Source organism: Poecilia reticulata, linkage group LG15 (genome assembly GCF_000633615.1).
Source record: "Poecilia reticulata strain Guanapo linkage group LG15, Guppy_female_1.0+MT, whole genome shotgun sequence".
In the NCBI taxonomy this organism is placed as follows: Eukaryota; Metazoa; Chordata; class Actinopteri; order Cyprinodontiformes; family Poeciliidae; genus Poecilia; species Poecilia reticulata.
This window is the reverse complement of record NC_024345.1, coordinates 23,954,961-23,971,902: the sequence shown is the minus strand read 5'-3', so window position 1 is coordinate 23,971,902 and position 16,942 is coordinate 23,954,961. Positions and strand designations below refer to the sequence as shown.

General features: G+C 39.1%; 1 protein-coding gene across 2 annotated transcripts; it reads left to right on the top strand.

Annotated features, from left to right (window-relative positions):
- Positions 1-3,656: 3,656 nt before the first annotated feature.
- ly6pge (lymphocyte antigen 6 family member pge) lies at positions 3,657-11,041 on the top strand. Of its 2 annotated transcripts, none has more exons than XM_008430152.2 (3): positions 3,657-4,176; positions 7,878-7,994; positions 9,507-11,041. In XM_008430152.2, exons 1-3 carry the CDS (start codon positions 4,116-4,118, stop codon positions 9,686-9,688), a joined length of 360 nt encoding a protein of 119 aa, XP_008428374.1. In that variant the 5' UTR covers positions 3,657-4,115; the 3' UTR covers positions 9,689-11,041. The 2 variants fall into 2 exon arrangements, with proteins under 2 accessions (XP_008428374.1, XP_008428373.1); XM_008430151.1 differs by lacking the exon at positions 3,657-4,176 and adding an exon at positions 5,912-6,076.
- Positions 11,042-16,942: the final 5,901 nt, after the last annotated feature.

The window sequence follows — 16,942 nt, the reverse complement described above, 5'->3', positions numbered from 1 at the left end:
GTTCACTCTGGTCTTCATCTTTAGCTCATCACTTTACTGCTCTGTTATGCTGGGATTTTGCAAAAACATAAGATTTTAATTGACTTTCACCCTGTGTTCTTGAAGAACGCAGACACACATTGATGCATCAATGGACTAATCATGCTTGTGACTCTCCACATGCCATTTAGCACATTGTAGCTTACTTTAGCATTGAGGCTAATTTTTAGCATCAGAGTGCTGGGTTCCAACCGACAGGCACACTTTGACAGGCCCCGTTTAAATTTCTTCAGAAATTTTGTAGTTATAACGAACTGTTCTTGATATTGCCTAATGTTTTGTGATAACGAGTATAGTCTACAGAACAAAGACAGAAATATTTACAGAAAGAGATGTTCAAGCAGAATCATTGCAAAGGCATAAATGAGAAAAAAACACTATCTTAAACTCCTAAGAATTGGCTTTAACTCTTTTGAGTTAAATGAATTCTGTTAAAAAGCAGAAACACCTGCTTTAAAAGCAGCCTTAAAATGTTCCTTTCTGTGAGCACCCTATGTATCATCTGATATTATTCGGACAGGTTCAGATCTGATCTCACTTGCCTTGTTAAATTTCCTGTTCCCAAGTTCTCTGACGGGGCCCAGATAACAAGTCAGATTTCTAAGTTTTAAAATGTTATCAGAAAGGTAGAAAGTTTGCAAATTATTTTCCTTACACTTTACARTTATKCAGCRGTTTTTGTGTYRATCTGWAGTAATCAYCTKKGTTGTAAAATATYTTGRAATTTGTGGCTGCAGCABTGCAAATGCTAKAAATAATTATGGGATGTGAGCACTTCTGCACATCATGGTGCTTGTTGGAGAGCCCTAAATATTGTATGTTCATGTTATTTCCCTGAGTTACTCAACATATACTGTTACAGAAACTCACAGTGTCAGTGTTGGGCTCACATTGTATTTCACATTGGGCTCACATTGCATTGAAACATTTGATAGTTGTGCACATAAGAAAAAAATAATGTAGTTTACTGCAAGGTGAAACACTGGTTAAAATCAAACCTACTTGAAGATACTCAGACAAAGTATGCATATATATATATATATATATATATATATATATATATTCCCAGAAGGAACAATAGCAGACATTGAGGACAGTTACAAGTACCAGGGAATACCACAAGCAAATGGCAACCTCGATGAGGTGACAATGAAAGAAGCCACAGCCAAATACCTCCAATGAATAAGGCAAGTCCTGAAAAACCAGCTCAATGGCAAGAACAAGATCCATGCGATAAACAGCTATGCCTTACCAGTAATCAGATACCCTGCAAGAATAACTAGCTGGCCAATGGAGGAGATAAACACCACAGATGTTAAGACTCAGAAGCTACTAACCATGCATGGAAGGTTCCACCCCAAATCCAGCACCCTGACTAAACACGAGCCGCAAGGAAGGTCAATAAGGCAGGTGATTCCTTGAGTTTTGGTTTTCTAAATTGAGGGAACCAAACCTTTAGAGAATCCTAAAGACCTTTATYGGAAATAAAGGCCCGTCTTAGAGGATTAAGAGGCAGAGCGACCACAAAGTTGATTTGTTGGATTCTGTGAAGACATTTGCAGCCTAAAGAGGAAATCCAACCGAATTCAGGAAGAATGGGTCTTAGTGGTTCCAGCACACAATCTCCTCCTCAGGGTGAATTGTTTGGAATAAAATGCTGAACATAAATCTTTTGTTGATAAATTACAGGCCTTAATATGTTTAATTTTTCTTTTGTGGGTTTGAATAAATAAATAAATAAATATTTCTTAAGAGGATCAATCAATTAATTAATTTTATTTATAAAGGACCCTTTCATACTAAACGCAGCTCTAAGAGCTGTACCAACAATAAGCCCTCAGGTTTCTCAGACAAACTGTTCCACATTCAGGAGGCATAATACTGGATAAATAATAAATGACTAAAACTATACGATCACGTAAAAGTTTAAAATAAGATCCATAAATATAAATATATATGTATAGAAAACAACAAGGAAAATGACAAAACAAACCCTAATCGATTTCTATTTGCTTTCTCTCTTTCCCTCTGTCTGAGCCTCACGTGTTGCATCTGACCTCTGACCTCAACTCCTCAAACCTGTCCTTCCATGGACCAGATGATGTCCCTCCTACAAAACCAGCCAATGAAAATGATCGAGAAGGTCTGGAGGATCAAGAAGACAAAAAAGACCTCCATCACCTGCAGGGGACAACTGTCAGTCTCCTGTTGGGCATTTGGGCAGAAAACTGCGTGAAACTGAGCTTTAACAACCTCAGCTGGTCTGCTGTCCAGTATCAGCGTAGAGGAAGAAAAGCTAAACATGCTTCAGAGCTGTGAGAGAAGAGGACTCTGAACTGTTGACGCTTGTTTCATTTGTGGACAACATGGACATTTCCTGAGGGACAATCTGGACAACCCAAAGATCCAACGCCAAAACCAGTTGGACTGACAGGAAGCCAGAGGAGAAAGACGGGGGAGGATTTGGCTGCAGCAAYGCCGMGACMGRKTGGGKGAGASGGGCGAAAAGGAAGGAACAACCTGAATCCACATCAACCACTGTGAAGGATGACCTGTCTGTAACGTCCATTTAGATCATGACTTTAAATYTGACACAGCAACAGAGTGAGCAGCAAAACTTCACTCAAGTATCAAGTACTTCAACTTTTGACACMAAAGAGGACAATGTCCAGAGCAACAGCTAGTTTAGATGTTTCTGAAAGGCTCTCCACTCAAAGAACTATTGCTGRTCCRCTGGCGAGTGACCGAAGAGGAGAGTGAAGATTTACACTGTCCTGTTATCCTTAAATATGCATTTAAAAGAGAAAATCAACTTCAGAAATTACTTGGTTTTTTGATACGTTTAATTTTGACCAAAGACGATGAAATCAGATGTTGCCTGGTTGTTTATAACTTGGGTTTATTTAGAATCAAAGAGGATGAAGATCACTTTGAAACTGTTTTGTTTTAATTTGAAGTGTTGGCATTAGAATCAGATGGGGCAACATAAAAATTTTACTTGTTTATTATAACATGGGTTATATTAAGGATGAGGATGAGATTATATAAAATTTTAATTATATTTTCATAGGAGGATGACTTAATATCACGTAAATTACATTTAGGATTTAAATTTAAATTTACATTTAGGATTAAAATGAGTGTAAAACCTACATTTTCATTAAAATAAGCAACGTAAAATAAAATTATTCATAATTATCGTGTTAGGGATGTCTAAGGATTGAAATGCATGCTCTTATTTTGCAGAGAAGAATTTGGGATTAAAATAATTATTTAAACAATTGGAAATATTACTTAGAAAACGGTTTGGTATCCCGCTGGTACTTTACCATTATTTCAAATTCATCCTTTTAAAGTTTTGTGAAAGATGACAAAACATAGATGACCGTCTATATGTATACGTAGTCTTGTACTTTTCTCAGGCCAAACATGTACATTACTCACATTACTTGAGTTGAATAAACAATTTAGTGAGACTTGAGTAAAGCATATAAGCCTAATTTAAGTAAGAATAGGTAAACCAAGATACTGTGCAGAACCCTCAAGCTCCCAGGCCTCTGGTAGAGGACTGAGCTCAGAGGATGAGAGAGAGAGAGACCAAGAGAGAAGGGATATAGGCATATGCTGCCACCCCTGAAAAAATCCCTGCCCCCCTCTTGCCACCCCATAGATATTTTTCTAGATCCGCCCCTGGGCATGGACCAGTAGAGATGCTCACAGTATGATAATTGTGAGGAAAAAAAATCCACAGTTTCATGATATTTACAAAATATAATCTAGACGTTTTTAATTGCAACAATTATTGCCTTGTTCTTTTACTTGTGCAGCACAACCTTGTTTTTAAAGGATTATAAAAGTAATAGTACGATGTTACTACTATGTAACAGGAATATAAAGAATGTTATCCAAACTATGCATTTGTTAGTATCATTTTGGTGAATGCTAGCTGCTCATCTGTTGCTCAGGCAGGACCAGATATTAGCTCGTTTAAATACCAAGATAAAGCTCAGAGGGCTTAGAGAGCAAACAACCTGCTTTTCATTGTGGCATCAGAAGGAGAGACGAGTGGCAGCACCATGACGATCGTCCACTACTGTCTATTATTGCTGCTTTTTGTGTTCCTGCTGCCAACTTACAGTAAGAACTATTTTACTCTTAATATTCCACCCTTTTTTTTTTTTTTTTACAAATTGGTTTTAGTATTTGTCTAAATAAGGAACTTTAAAACAATTCACCACCTGTTATTTGACTTGTTCCATTCAGGCACTTCTTTAGCTACCTGTTTCTCTGTACATTAGTCCAGGCACTTCTTTAGCTACCCGTTTCTCTGTACATTAGTCTCCGCTTTTTGGTGGACGACTCCCTTTACATTGTGACACTTAAAAGGTAATGGTTGGACAGGACAACGCGACAGTTTGTTTTATTTCCAAGAAAAAGGTATCTTTTAACTGCTTAAAAAATATTCAACATTAAAACGTAAAATGGTATTTCCTGTTATGACTGTTGTTGGAGGTTGATTTCTGTTAGGATTCTAATAATTGTTTGCTTCGCTGCAGTTCATCCTCCTCTCCTGCAACCAACATGCAAAAGCAGCTAATCTCTTAACAGGCCTGGAGACTAATACTTTTAGCATGTGTGGAAAGCGGCTGTGCAGTGGGGATAGATTGGGGTCAGCAACACTCAGTGGGAGATATTTAATGCCAAGCCAAAACACAGATGAGCACTGATAAGCAGCAAAGAAAACCAGCAACAAGGACCATTTTAATGAAGAAATCTTTGTTTCCTGTTAGTGTTTTAGTTATACTTTTCAAGTTGTGATTTCCTTCTTTAACAGAGCCTACCTTTATAGTGACAGAGTCGACCCTCTGGTTTGATTTGTACGTCTACTGTCTGAACTATATCTGTACAGGGACAAACCTGCGTCTGTGTCAGAGAGACACATCTGAGGTGAAAGGAAGCAACTTTGATGGCGAAATACAAGAGATGTGCTGCTGTGAAGAATGTTTGAAGCTTTTAGTGCCTTTCGGCTCTGATCCTCTTAGGAAGCAGCGTTTGAGACTGCATGTCTGGAATAAAGGAGACGGGGATGGAGGGTTTTAAAAGGAACCGTTTAAATCTATAGCATTGCATAGGTCAATTCATTTTCAAATAGCTGCTCCTTCCTTAGGATAAGAAATCAGGGCACAGAAAGGCATTTAAGTGCTTTAAGTGCTGAAACTGGTTCCCGAGGCATTAGAAGTTTAGGAAAAATAAGTATTTTTAAACATGTGGACAGAACTGCTGTAACTTTCCGGTAGATTTGGGAAGATTTGTGCGAGACGAGGGAAGGGATTAATTAACGCCATCTCCTCGCTTTAGTCTCACTGCATCAGCGGAAGACTGTCACACATTGGAAATTTACACAGCTTGCATGTGCACGCTCATCAAGTACATCCTGTGTGAATAGAGATATCAAGAGTCGGGGTCTGTCTGAGAAGCTGATTTGGTCATGCTTTACACCTGCATCACTGGAGCCAACTCTCCTTTTCTGCAGCTTTAAGGTTTCTAGGCCATGCCCTGGATACCGCATTAACTGTTGAAAAAAGAGCAATGGGTTGGGCACCTGCAAATGTTCTCTTTAAAATCATCGGTACCGATATCATCTTGGCAGATTGTTGAGGACAGAATGCAGGACAAAATTTAGATCTGCTCAGCGGTTTAATAAAATAGCAACAGTAGTTTAAAAGTGACCTGATATGCTTCCTTGAACAGGTTAGGACAAAACATGCTTATTACATTTTTTGCACAAAATCATTCTTATTTAATGAGATTTTAGTCTGCTCAGTTTGGCCTATTTTGAGCTCCTTTTATAATGAGCTGCTTTAGGGCCTGTTGTCACTTTAAATCCAAATAAGCTGCTGCTGGCCACACCCCCCGTCCCAATTCCACATTTACTGAAACAAACAGATGCACTATTTACATAACCAAACATCTTTGAAAAGCATAAGTAGAGCCTCTGACACAACCAATAAGGATGCAGCAAACTGGTCTCTAAATGGTAAGTCAGCAACAAATCATTTGTCTCTTCCAGCAGCCACTGTACAGCACATACAACGGTAAAACCAGCTGACCAAACATTCTAGAGCTGAGGTTCAGTTCTAGGTAACAGGATGGGCTTCATTGGGGCTGCTAGGTTTTGAAGTGTGGTTCTGTTTAAAGGTAATTAGCAGTTAGTAGAGGTGTGCCAATCGATCGGTCACCGATCATAATCGGGCCAATTTTCATGAAAAAGTGCATGATCGGTGATCGGCGATCATTGGTTCTTGTTGCCGATACCGATCACCTGCATCTCATTTCGCAGCCTGCCTGTGTGCAGCTGGTCTCCTCTTTCCTTCACACTGCGCAAACGCGCAGCAACAAATCCTAAGCGATGTGGAACTATAACGCACTGAGTGAATGGGGAAGTTTGCGTGTTGCGACGGAAAATTGAAGCAYGTCAAAATGCATCAACGCAACGAAGCTAATACAACATAAAAACAATGCCATACTTGACGGAGTTTGGCTACATCGAGGCTCACTGCAGTAAAAAAGACATGCGGAGGATCAGATAGCAGGTAAAGCAGCGCACATCTACAAACACTCACCCGGATTAGCATGACAGTCAGAAAGCTAAACAAATAACCCGCAAAATTATTTAAGTCTTTGAGCTGCGATGTAAGACGCTGGTTCTGATCTCGCTGTTGAACCGCTGCTACGCGCTACAGGTAGTAATATTTCGCAGACGGAGCGCCACTTCTGCTCCACCTGGTAGTGACTCTCACACCGAACCTCTGCTTAAAGCTGCAGCATCTAACCTAAAAACAATACATTTTACATGCGTATTAAAACTTTCGCTGTCCTAACATGAGACAGATAATCTCTAAAAAAATAATCGATCTCCTCCCTGCTCTGCATAATTACTCCGCTCAGTCAGAAACAGCCACTCAGAACTAGCAGTAATCAGCTAGCCGCCATGCTATCAGGAAGTTTTCATTCAGTAACTCTGGATTGTTTATTGTAATGTATCCTGTATTTGCCTTTGAATGTTAAGTTTTATACTTGAATTTTTTTGGCAATGTTGAGAGGTTTTATTTTGACTCTTTACATTATTTAGCCTCTTCAGAGCCTTCATATGTTATCAGTCTGTTAAAGATAGTATTACCGATAGCAGTTCAATTTGCAGAATGCCTGTTTTGTTTTTTTCTTGGAAAAAGTTATTAAAAACAAATTTTTGTCTAAATTAAGGTGAATTCATGGTTCCTTTTTCCACATAATGTAACAGGTAGTGTTTATGATAAAAAAAAACAAAATAATAATTATGTGATCGGTATCGGTGATCGGCCCTCATGGGTGATCGGTATCGGCAGGAAAAAACCTGATCGGCACATCTCTAGCAGTTAGTATTTTACTCACAGTAAATATCTCTCTTTCTCATCTTGAAACAATTCCAGTCTCAAAATTATCATAGCGGTTTTGGCAACAGTTTTATGAACCCTAGAAGCATCGTCACATAAGCCCAAATCCACTTTTGCATGGCAAATTAAATAAATGCATCTCATACTTGACATAAATGGGTTGACAATATTTGAAAATGATTTATTTTTGGTACCGTTTAGACTAGATATTAGCTTCAGCCTCTGGGTCCGTCTAGATTTTGCAGACACAAAATTTTCTACTCCAGATAAAGTATTATTAGCCAATAACCTTTTAAACAGAACCTTACTTCAGACATCCTGAACCCTTATATATATATAAATATATATGTATATAAATAAAACATGCATAACATCTTGTTTTGACCTTGTCTTTGTCCCATCGAGGCGAGGCTTTGAAGTGCTACACCTGCATGGGCTCTAATAACGATAACTGCAACCAACAAGGCTCCAAGTCCTGTCCCAGCTACTCTGACGCCTGTGCGGTGGTGGTGGGCCATGACAGTAAGTCTGCTGTTTCTTGAAGGTGTCAGGATCTCCTTCTGCGCATTTAGTTTCTACATTCTGTCATTCAGACGGCATTTACACTATGTTTTTGTGTTGGTTCTGCCTGCGTGCACATGACTGTGTGTGACGGTGTTTGCTGAAATCCAACCTGCTGTTGTCTGGAGAAACGTCCCAACCTGCAGGGGGTCTGAGGTTTTGCAGAAAATGAAGCTTTTTGCCTCTACTTGACAAATACCCTTAATTAGGTCACCATGTGGTGCTTCAGCATAAACATTTTAGTTTATTCATTTTTTTTATTTAGAAAAAAGACTGAAGTATTTGATAAGTTATTAAAGTTTTACAAAACTAAGAATCGCTTGTTTAAATCTTAATCTGAAGGAGGAATTGTTTCCATTTTTGGGCGCAAGCTTATAGTGCATTTTAAAGAAAGACTGGGGAGATGTTAATTTATCACAACTAATATTCATTTAATCAGATTAATCACACATGATCAAGGATTATGATGATATTAATATTATATTTACTTTTAGAACTGTAAGGTTTTTATATCCTAAAAATGGAAATGAAAGAGCTTACTTAAAGGGCAGCTTACTTAAAGAGATTGAATGTTCTGAATTTTGATAGTTAAACTGGTAAAAGTAAAAATTTGACCCACAGTTGTAACTGGTGTTTGCCTGGACAATAAATTTTGAGCTATAATATCTAACGCTAGCTTTGAGAGGGAGGTTGGGAGAGAAAAACAAAGAGGGAAGTGTTCTAACCGCCTGGGGACGTCACTCTCAGCACCAAAAGAAAACCACTGCAGTGAACCAGTCTGGGTCTCTTGATCCGTTTTCTTTTTCTTTTTTTTTTTTACTGCTTTCTTTCTCAGATCAACTGACACAGTAATATCTCTGCAACAGTTATCTTTTAAAGTGGTCACATAATTACATGACAAAATCATGCAACTGAAATCTCTCAAGCAGATTAGGCTCGATTTTGACTATGCTACACTAGTCTTCCTTTTTGTTACTTTTTCCCCCGACTCAATCTGCAGTAAAAAAAAACAAACAATTAGACCAGTAGAATATTATACTTTCCTGCCTCATTCTTTAAAACTAAGGGAGATAGTTGAGAAATATAAGCCAGCAGTAGACGAGGTGGAAATTATTTTCCCAGGACACATTACCAACTATTTAAAGTTAGAACTAATCATAAATTAATTGTAAATAGTTTGGGTCAAATACAGGTGTTTTAGTTACCTGTAAGAGTCCAAGCTCAAGATGTTTAAGGTGTGTGAAATGTCAAATCCTGTTGCCTGTGGTTGCAACAGTTTCTTATCAAACCTGCAGTGATTTTAAAATATCCCTTCATCCCAGATGCCTGCAGTAATCTTTTGATTTGGTTGTCAGTAGCAACGCAGTACTTTTTTCGCAACAGCTGTTTTCACTTGTGGTGCGCTGATTGGCTTCTGTGAGACAGCTGTTAAATGGATGCGTCTCTCACATATATTTCTGTGTGTCTCATAAGGCGGCGTGATGAAGTCGTGTTCCTACAAGTCTTTCTGCAGTCAGGTCAGCAGCCAGGGATACAGAGCGCCAGGAGTCAGAGTTCACTGCTGCTACAGTGACGACTGCAACATTAAAAGCTTCGCCTCGCCGCTGCCAGGATTCAGCTATTGGCTGCTGTCTCTTCTGCTACTTTTGCACTGACTTTTTTTCACAGGACACACAGACAACCTGATCATGCCAACAAGAATCCATTCAGCATTCAAATGCCAACAAAATGCCAAAAAGACTGCCTGTTTTCACTCCTGATGACATCCTACTGACCACTACTCCACTTAGATTTGGTTAATGTATTTATTGGAGTGCAAGACATTAAGAAAAAGCTGCATACCGAGCAGTGAATTAATGCTTATGAACCGTATATATAAATCAGTCAACTTGATGGCAGATAGGCATGGCCCAGTTTGCTAATCTTGAGTAAAAATACCACGTTGTCATGGCATTTGCACGTTTTCTTTCAACATTTGAAAGAAAATGGATCTAATTGCTTTTAGTTATAAAGTGAAAAGCAACAATTATTTGCTGCTGCTTCAAAATATCGATTTTTAGTTATATTAATATTGTACAGAAAAAAATCTATTTACTGTTATGATTTCAAGGCTTTGACTTAACCCTGAACTATACCGCCAGATGTGGGGCTAACCCCCGACACAAGTTCACAAATTTCGCATGAAAATTACAACAATAGATCAGCTTCAAAGATTTTAGCTCCTGTCAACATCATTTGTTACAAAGCTTTATCTCAGCCACAGTGCAGCAACAAGTGGAGGAGGGGCGATGCTCTCCGACAGCCAGAAAAAACTAGTCATTTTGCCATTTTCTCTGGCCTGTTTTTAAACGCACTGTAAGGTATATAAACATTTTATAATTCTGCTTTTCCGCTCCCTTTTCTGTTTTGTAAAAATGATGAACCCCATATTAGATGCTTTACCACATCTAAACACTCCAGTGTTTGAGCACAGTTTGCGCTGAAATAAACAGTCCTGTGTTTAAAATCGCACCAAGGAGTGTACTCAGCTGGCATGTTTTCTGTGCTTTTTTGTTATTAGCCTCCTTCCTGCCAATCACCAACCTGAGTCACATCAACGCTCCTGGTAGGAAGTGAGAAGAAGCCTCTCACACACTGTTCACGCCTGTGGCCAGATGTGTTACTCTGAGATAAATTTGCTGCATTTTGAAGTTATTTACGGAGTTTCTGACATTGTGAACAGAATCTGGACACACCTCACAGACAAAGAGGCGGCAGCATTTCTGACTGAAGGAATTCATGTTTTGATGTGCATTACATTAAAGTATGTCACTTTTTGTGTCTTTATGTTTAGAGCTGTTAATCTGAAATAATGAAAAGGTGAATGTAATATGAATAGAGTGTTCATTCCTGTCAATATGTGCATTTATTACTGTGGATTCTTTAAATACACCAGTGAATTATTGTGTGAAGATATAAAGACCCTCTTGTCCTCTCTGCGGAGTATTAAAGGTTTACTCATCAGATCATTACGTCTATTTAACTTTAGACATTTAATGATTAAGTTCATTCATTTTCATAGTGGACATAACACTAAAACAATAAAACTGAAGTAAAATTACTACATATTCTCCAACTTGGAAAAAAATTAGTATCTATGCTGAATATTTTGGAGGGGTGCGGAGGTTTTAATTATCTTTAATTGGAATTTATTATTGTCGCAGTTCATCAACAGTTTTCACAGTAAGACTACAACAAATACCCACCCCTTCTGTATAACTGTTGATTCTGGGTAGAACAATCTGGAAGAAATCTTCCATCTTCATTAATCCAACCACTTTGAGCCATTGCACAACACAACTTGAACAACAAACTATGCAACATGAAGTTGCCTTATTATCCTGTAGCCAACAACATGCTTGACGCAGTTGGTACAGTGTTCTTAGGTTTAAAGGATGGATGGATGGATGGATGGATGGATGGATGGATGGATGGATGGATGGATGGACACATCACCTTTATGGAACGGGATAGGTAATTAAGTTTGAAAATAAAACAATTTTCCCATATTGGAATTACTTGTGCCATATCTATTAAAATCTGTGAAATACTAGTTAAATTCTACACTTTTCCAGACTGTGTAGGAATTCTTTATGCCACGTCTCTTCCTGCATGTCTGCTTTTGTAATTCTCCCAGCCTCCACTGTGGGGCAGTCTAGTCACACTTGAACGTCCAGCTGCCACACGCCATCAAATTTACAAAACTCTTGCAATTCATATCGACCGACCACGCCTCGTGGGCTCAGCAGAGATTAGCTTTAGTCAATAGTGATAATCATTGTACAGTTTTATTGCTGTCTGCTGGGCTTTGGACGTTATTTAAAAAAAACTGCAACTGCTTTCTCTCTGCTTCTTCTGTATTGCCACAACTCTTTGTTTTCCCTTTTGCTGCGCTTCGTCTCGTGATGTCCTGCTGCTCTCTCCTTTGACAGGCAGGTGTGAGAGTGTGAAGGGATTGCCCTGCAGAGGGATAGACACTGACCTCAAACCGTGAGTTTATGAAGCCCATTCGGTCCAGGCTCTTCACGTCCGCAAACAGGCCCCTCGTCAGCCCTCATCAGATTTATTTGGAAAGACTCTTGAAAAGAGATGCAGTTGCTATTACATTTAAGTTCTGATGGTGGGTCAGTGGGTCACAGATTATGTGCAGGTGTCTTTAAATTTTTCGTAGTTCTTCTCATGTTTCACTTTGAAGTGAGACTGCCCTGTTTCTACACTGCATGGCTGTTGCAGAAATATCATCTTCTCTCCTCACCAACACACACACAGACACACACACACATTTGTGAGGACAGAGTTTCAGATTCAACACGGGATTTGAAAGCGCAATCATGGCAAAAGCCCCCGCTGGATTGGAGCTGTCTCTGGGCAATATCAAGGCAGTCGCCGGCTCGCCACATGTCCGCCATCTGAGCTAAAAACTGAAGGTCATTGTCATGGCAACTTTGCCGTTTTTAAAATTGAAGTATGTTTAATCCCAATCCTCTGGCACCTGAAGACATTATCGCCGCAAATCCCACTGTCAGTCATCAAAAAAGATGAGCTGGCTGCCCTTTAAGGGAGGCGATGCGCAAAGTAGCAAAGCTGTGGAAAAGTCCTGCCTGCAGTACAGTGCTTTCTAAAGTAAACCAAACAGCTTTTCTGCTAGAATGTCACTGAATGTCTCTCACACTGACATGTCTGACAGATTGTTGTCTTAGTGTGTGGGTTGGTGTGCATTTTCTTTTTTTTCCAATAGGAAGGATTTACACTTGTGAAAATGTTCTCATTCGACCTGAAAAGATTGACGTTTCTCTGGAATAGCCATCTTCCATCATATGAAGTCCCACTTCCCTACTTTTGGTTTAAAGAACTTCTTTTATGGTTTTCAACACATTGTTTCTTAAAATGTAACAGTAAATTTGCTGACTGAATGGCACTTGTAATTATAACAAACTCTAGCAGCAGTGGTTAGATTATTTAGGACAAATTAAAATATGTGTGTGGGCATGGAGAAGAAATTACCTACACCTCTTGCAAGGATGTGTCAAAAAGTGCCACAAAAATATGACATATGTTACTGTATCATACTATCAAATTGAAAAAAAACCTTTAGCTTGTATCGATAGACCTAACACATTGTAGATTTCTGTTTTTTCTACATTGTCCAGAGTCGTGTGTGTCCAGTTCATTTATCTTTTCTCCTTACTCTCCTAATTGTTTCTAGAGTATTTAGTTCTGGGTTGACCTTGCTCTATGTTGTCATTCTGTTGAAAAACCGAATGATGATTCATATTTGGCAAAGAAGAAGCATTACAGATTCTGAACCATGCTTAACAGTGGACATGAGGTACTTTTCCACATAGATTCATTGTTTTAAACTAAACCTACCTGGAGTGACTGTTGCAGAAAAGGTCAATCTGACTGGCAGCACAATTACTGGCCCTCCTGCTGTGAATGCTTTGTAAGGCACCCATTTGTCAAAAGGACAGCTTTCAAAACATTTCATGAGATTGTAACATCGTCATCTTACTACAGATGCAAAAATGACCCTTATTCACTTTACTGACAGAGGCTAAAAGAGTTTTTTCCTTTCTAAAAAGCAACAGGGACGGAGTATGTTGAGTAGAAGTGGGAGGTTTCATTTGAGATGTGTTTCTTCACAAACTGTTGCATTCAAGTCAAGTCATTCACTGGATAACATGTCAAAGTTACTTATGCAGTGATATCACTGCATAAATGACACACTTGAATATATCCAGGTGACTTACCGTTTTGTCTTGGTATTAACTGATCAAACCTGATCAAACGCCTAGTCTGTCCTGCAAATTATTTTAAAATTTACTACAAAATTCAAAAATTCTATTATCAGAAAATTTCAACCATCACTTCATTTACACAGAACCATTACTTCAGAAAAGACTGTAGTTTAAATAAACAACAACAAATCGACTTTTTGTGAAAGATATTGGTTTACATTTCAAATATTTTAAAAGGTATTTCATAAACCTCCTGAGAATCAACAGGATAATGTAGTTTACAAGGTGTGCATGAATACACCATGAGATCATCGCCCAAGACAATAAAACAGTGTTTAGGAATGACATAACAAGGGCCCTTCTGAACCTAATGATTTAATAAATTAATTAATGATAATAAAAACTGCTGCTATCAACTAAGTGGCTTCATGGGGGTGTAAAATTAAAATGCGAAACAGTCTGAAAAGCTGCCACTGCAGGCGACAAAATCACACCTGAACGACTTAATTTAGGGAGTATTTCTAATGTTACCATCAATCATTATTCATCACTATCATTAATTATTTATGAGCAAAGGAAAAAAGTTATGCGAGACTCCAAAAAGTAATGATATCATAGGAGTTTATTTTTTGTGAAATGAAGACAAAAGCATATTCTGGGTTGTCTTAAACATATTTTGTCAGTGATTTTAACGCAGTTCTCTAGCTGCGTTAAAATCACGCAGCTAGAGAGCGAGTCATGTTGGACTGAGCGAGTCCGGAAGCCTTTGATTTAAGCCTGTTGATTTAGGAGTTTTTGGTTTCCCATTTTAAATGCAATACCACATATCAACCCTGGTAAGTTCCATGCCAAGCCGACGTTGGTTTCTCGATCCTCTTAGAAGTGAGGTACGTTGTTGCCTTAATTTGTGAAGGACCAGAGACAGTTTAGCCAGGCCATTGCCTTGATTCTCATCTCCCGTCTGTGCTCCATCTGGGATTTTCCCCATTGAGCTGGATTTCTCTGGTAGAATTTCAACCCAGTCAATCAGCAAACAGAAAGAGAAGTTGTTAACGATGACATGGATTTTCTCCGCTACACAGGGATTGCAGCTGTCTTACAATTGTAAAATTGTAATTTTAGTTGGCTGTAGGGAGTGAATGACGTCGTACAGTCTGTGTTGTCCATGCTTCTAAATATCGAATTAACATTAACAGCTGACATTCGGGCTGACACTTCTCTCTTCGTAATGGAGGATGGGTAGGCAATTTCCGGTAAGCTTCATAGCGTCAAACTGGCGCATCACATCCGCCACGGGCGAATTTTAGTGACTGGGTAAAATTTAAAGGTTCAACAGAATCCTTGTCTCCAGGAGGCAATCATTTCTCAACCTTCTATATGTGAAGTGAAGGGTAAAGGGCTGGTTTTTACAAGGCTAGAGGCAGCTTGAAAAAATCTGTATTGGAACTGCACTTTGTGAAAAAGGCTTTGAGGATGCCCAGATGCTATTTTTTTCTGTGAACACTGAAATTTTTTTTTTCAGTTGCTATTCAGTATAATAGGACTGGGTGGCCAAAAGATATGGGCCTCAGTGTCTCTTCGTATTTATGCCTCAGAAAAAACTGAAATCATGGATTGCAAGGGCCTACAGCCTCTGATTCACTTACTAAAGAAAAAGATAAAAATGCAAAATTTTCTTTTGTTAAATTTAATTTAAAGGAATTATTTGGAATATAAATAATTTTGCCGCTGGTGATTTTGTTACAAATAATAAGTTGTTTGCGTTAAACTTTTTCTGCACTGAATTACAGGCTGGACGTTTTTCAAAATTTTTGAGAGCGTCTTTCCAAACAATGAAATGAACTTATGAACCACCAGTGGAATCCAGGTCCTGCCCACAAGAGCCGACCTGTTAATCTAGGACAGTCCTGTCTCTGAAGAAAGAGCGGTTTTCAGTCGAGCTTTCATGGGAGCACTGAATTTTGGATGCACTCCGCCACAGAAATGACCAAGCATTACAAAGTAAACAATAACAAAAAACAAGCTCAAAATGAACCTGAATGGACAGATCACTGACTTAGGACACGCTGTGACTGGTTGCGTCACAAAATCAGAGAACATGAACTGGTGAACATAAAGCACTTGTGCTAATGTGGGAAGGGAACAAAAGCATTCAGGGGTGGAAGCGGGAGGGTGCGTGTTAGACGATGACTGTGTTTACAAGTGCCTGAGTCCTGGCTGGTCGGCCCAGGTTCACCAAGCGGTCACCGGTTCTGGGGTCTCCAGGTCTGTTTTTTTTTTTTTCTTTTTTGAAAAAGATCTGTGAAGCAGAATTAAAATGATCTACCTCCAGATTCTGGACACAAGGCTGCAAGTTGTTTTTTGTTTCTGGTTTTGAAACAGGAAAGAGGAAAGACGCAGTAAGAGGGAGTGGAGGGGTCAGCTGCAGACGGAGGCTGGAGAAAGAGAAGAATTAAGTGCAATGAGTGTGTTCGTCAGTCACAGCTACTTTGAAATTACTAAATGGCCCACCTTCTGTGAGCCTGGGCCCATATAACAAGACAACAAGGAGTTCACTCAGGAGAAAAAAGAAATTGGCATGACGCAGTATACAGCAGGCTAAGACATTTATAAACTCATTAATCCGATGGTGATTTTTAAATAATGTAAGAAAAATTGAAGTAAAGTAAAAATGCATCCCACCCCTTCAACTTTTGTCTGCCTTTTATGCGAGATCAGGCATCAGTGACAACAGGTCAAGAAGCAAAACCGAAGCATCCATCTCTCCAGCGACACTCTGCAGCTCATTTTCAGTGATCCCAAGGCGTGCCTTTGTCAAAAGGGATATATAGCTCCCCTCTTATCGATGCAGAGGAGTAGCTGCTCTACTCCTCATGCTGTTTGCATGGCTGACCCTGGCCATCATATACTGAGAAACTAATTTCAGCTTTTTGTATAATGCCCTGAAAACCTCCAAAGGAAGGTAGTTACCTGGTCAGATGCCCAAAACACGATCAGATTTTTTTCAAGCTCTGCCCTGAGGATGAACCTCCTCACCCAACTCTACATCTGATCCCAACCAACCCAGGAAGAAAACTCATTACAGCCATTTGCAGAGGATCAATGGCTCTTCGTTAAACACTGACCAGATGT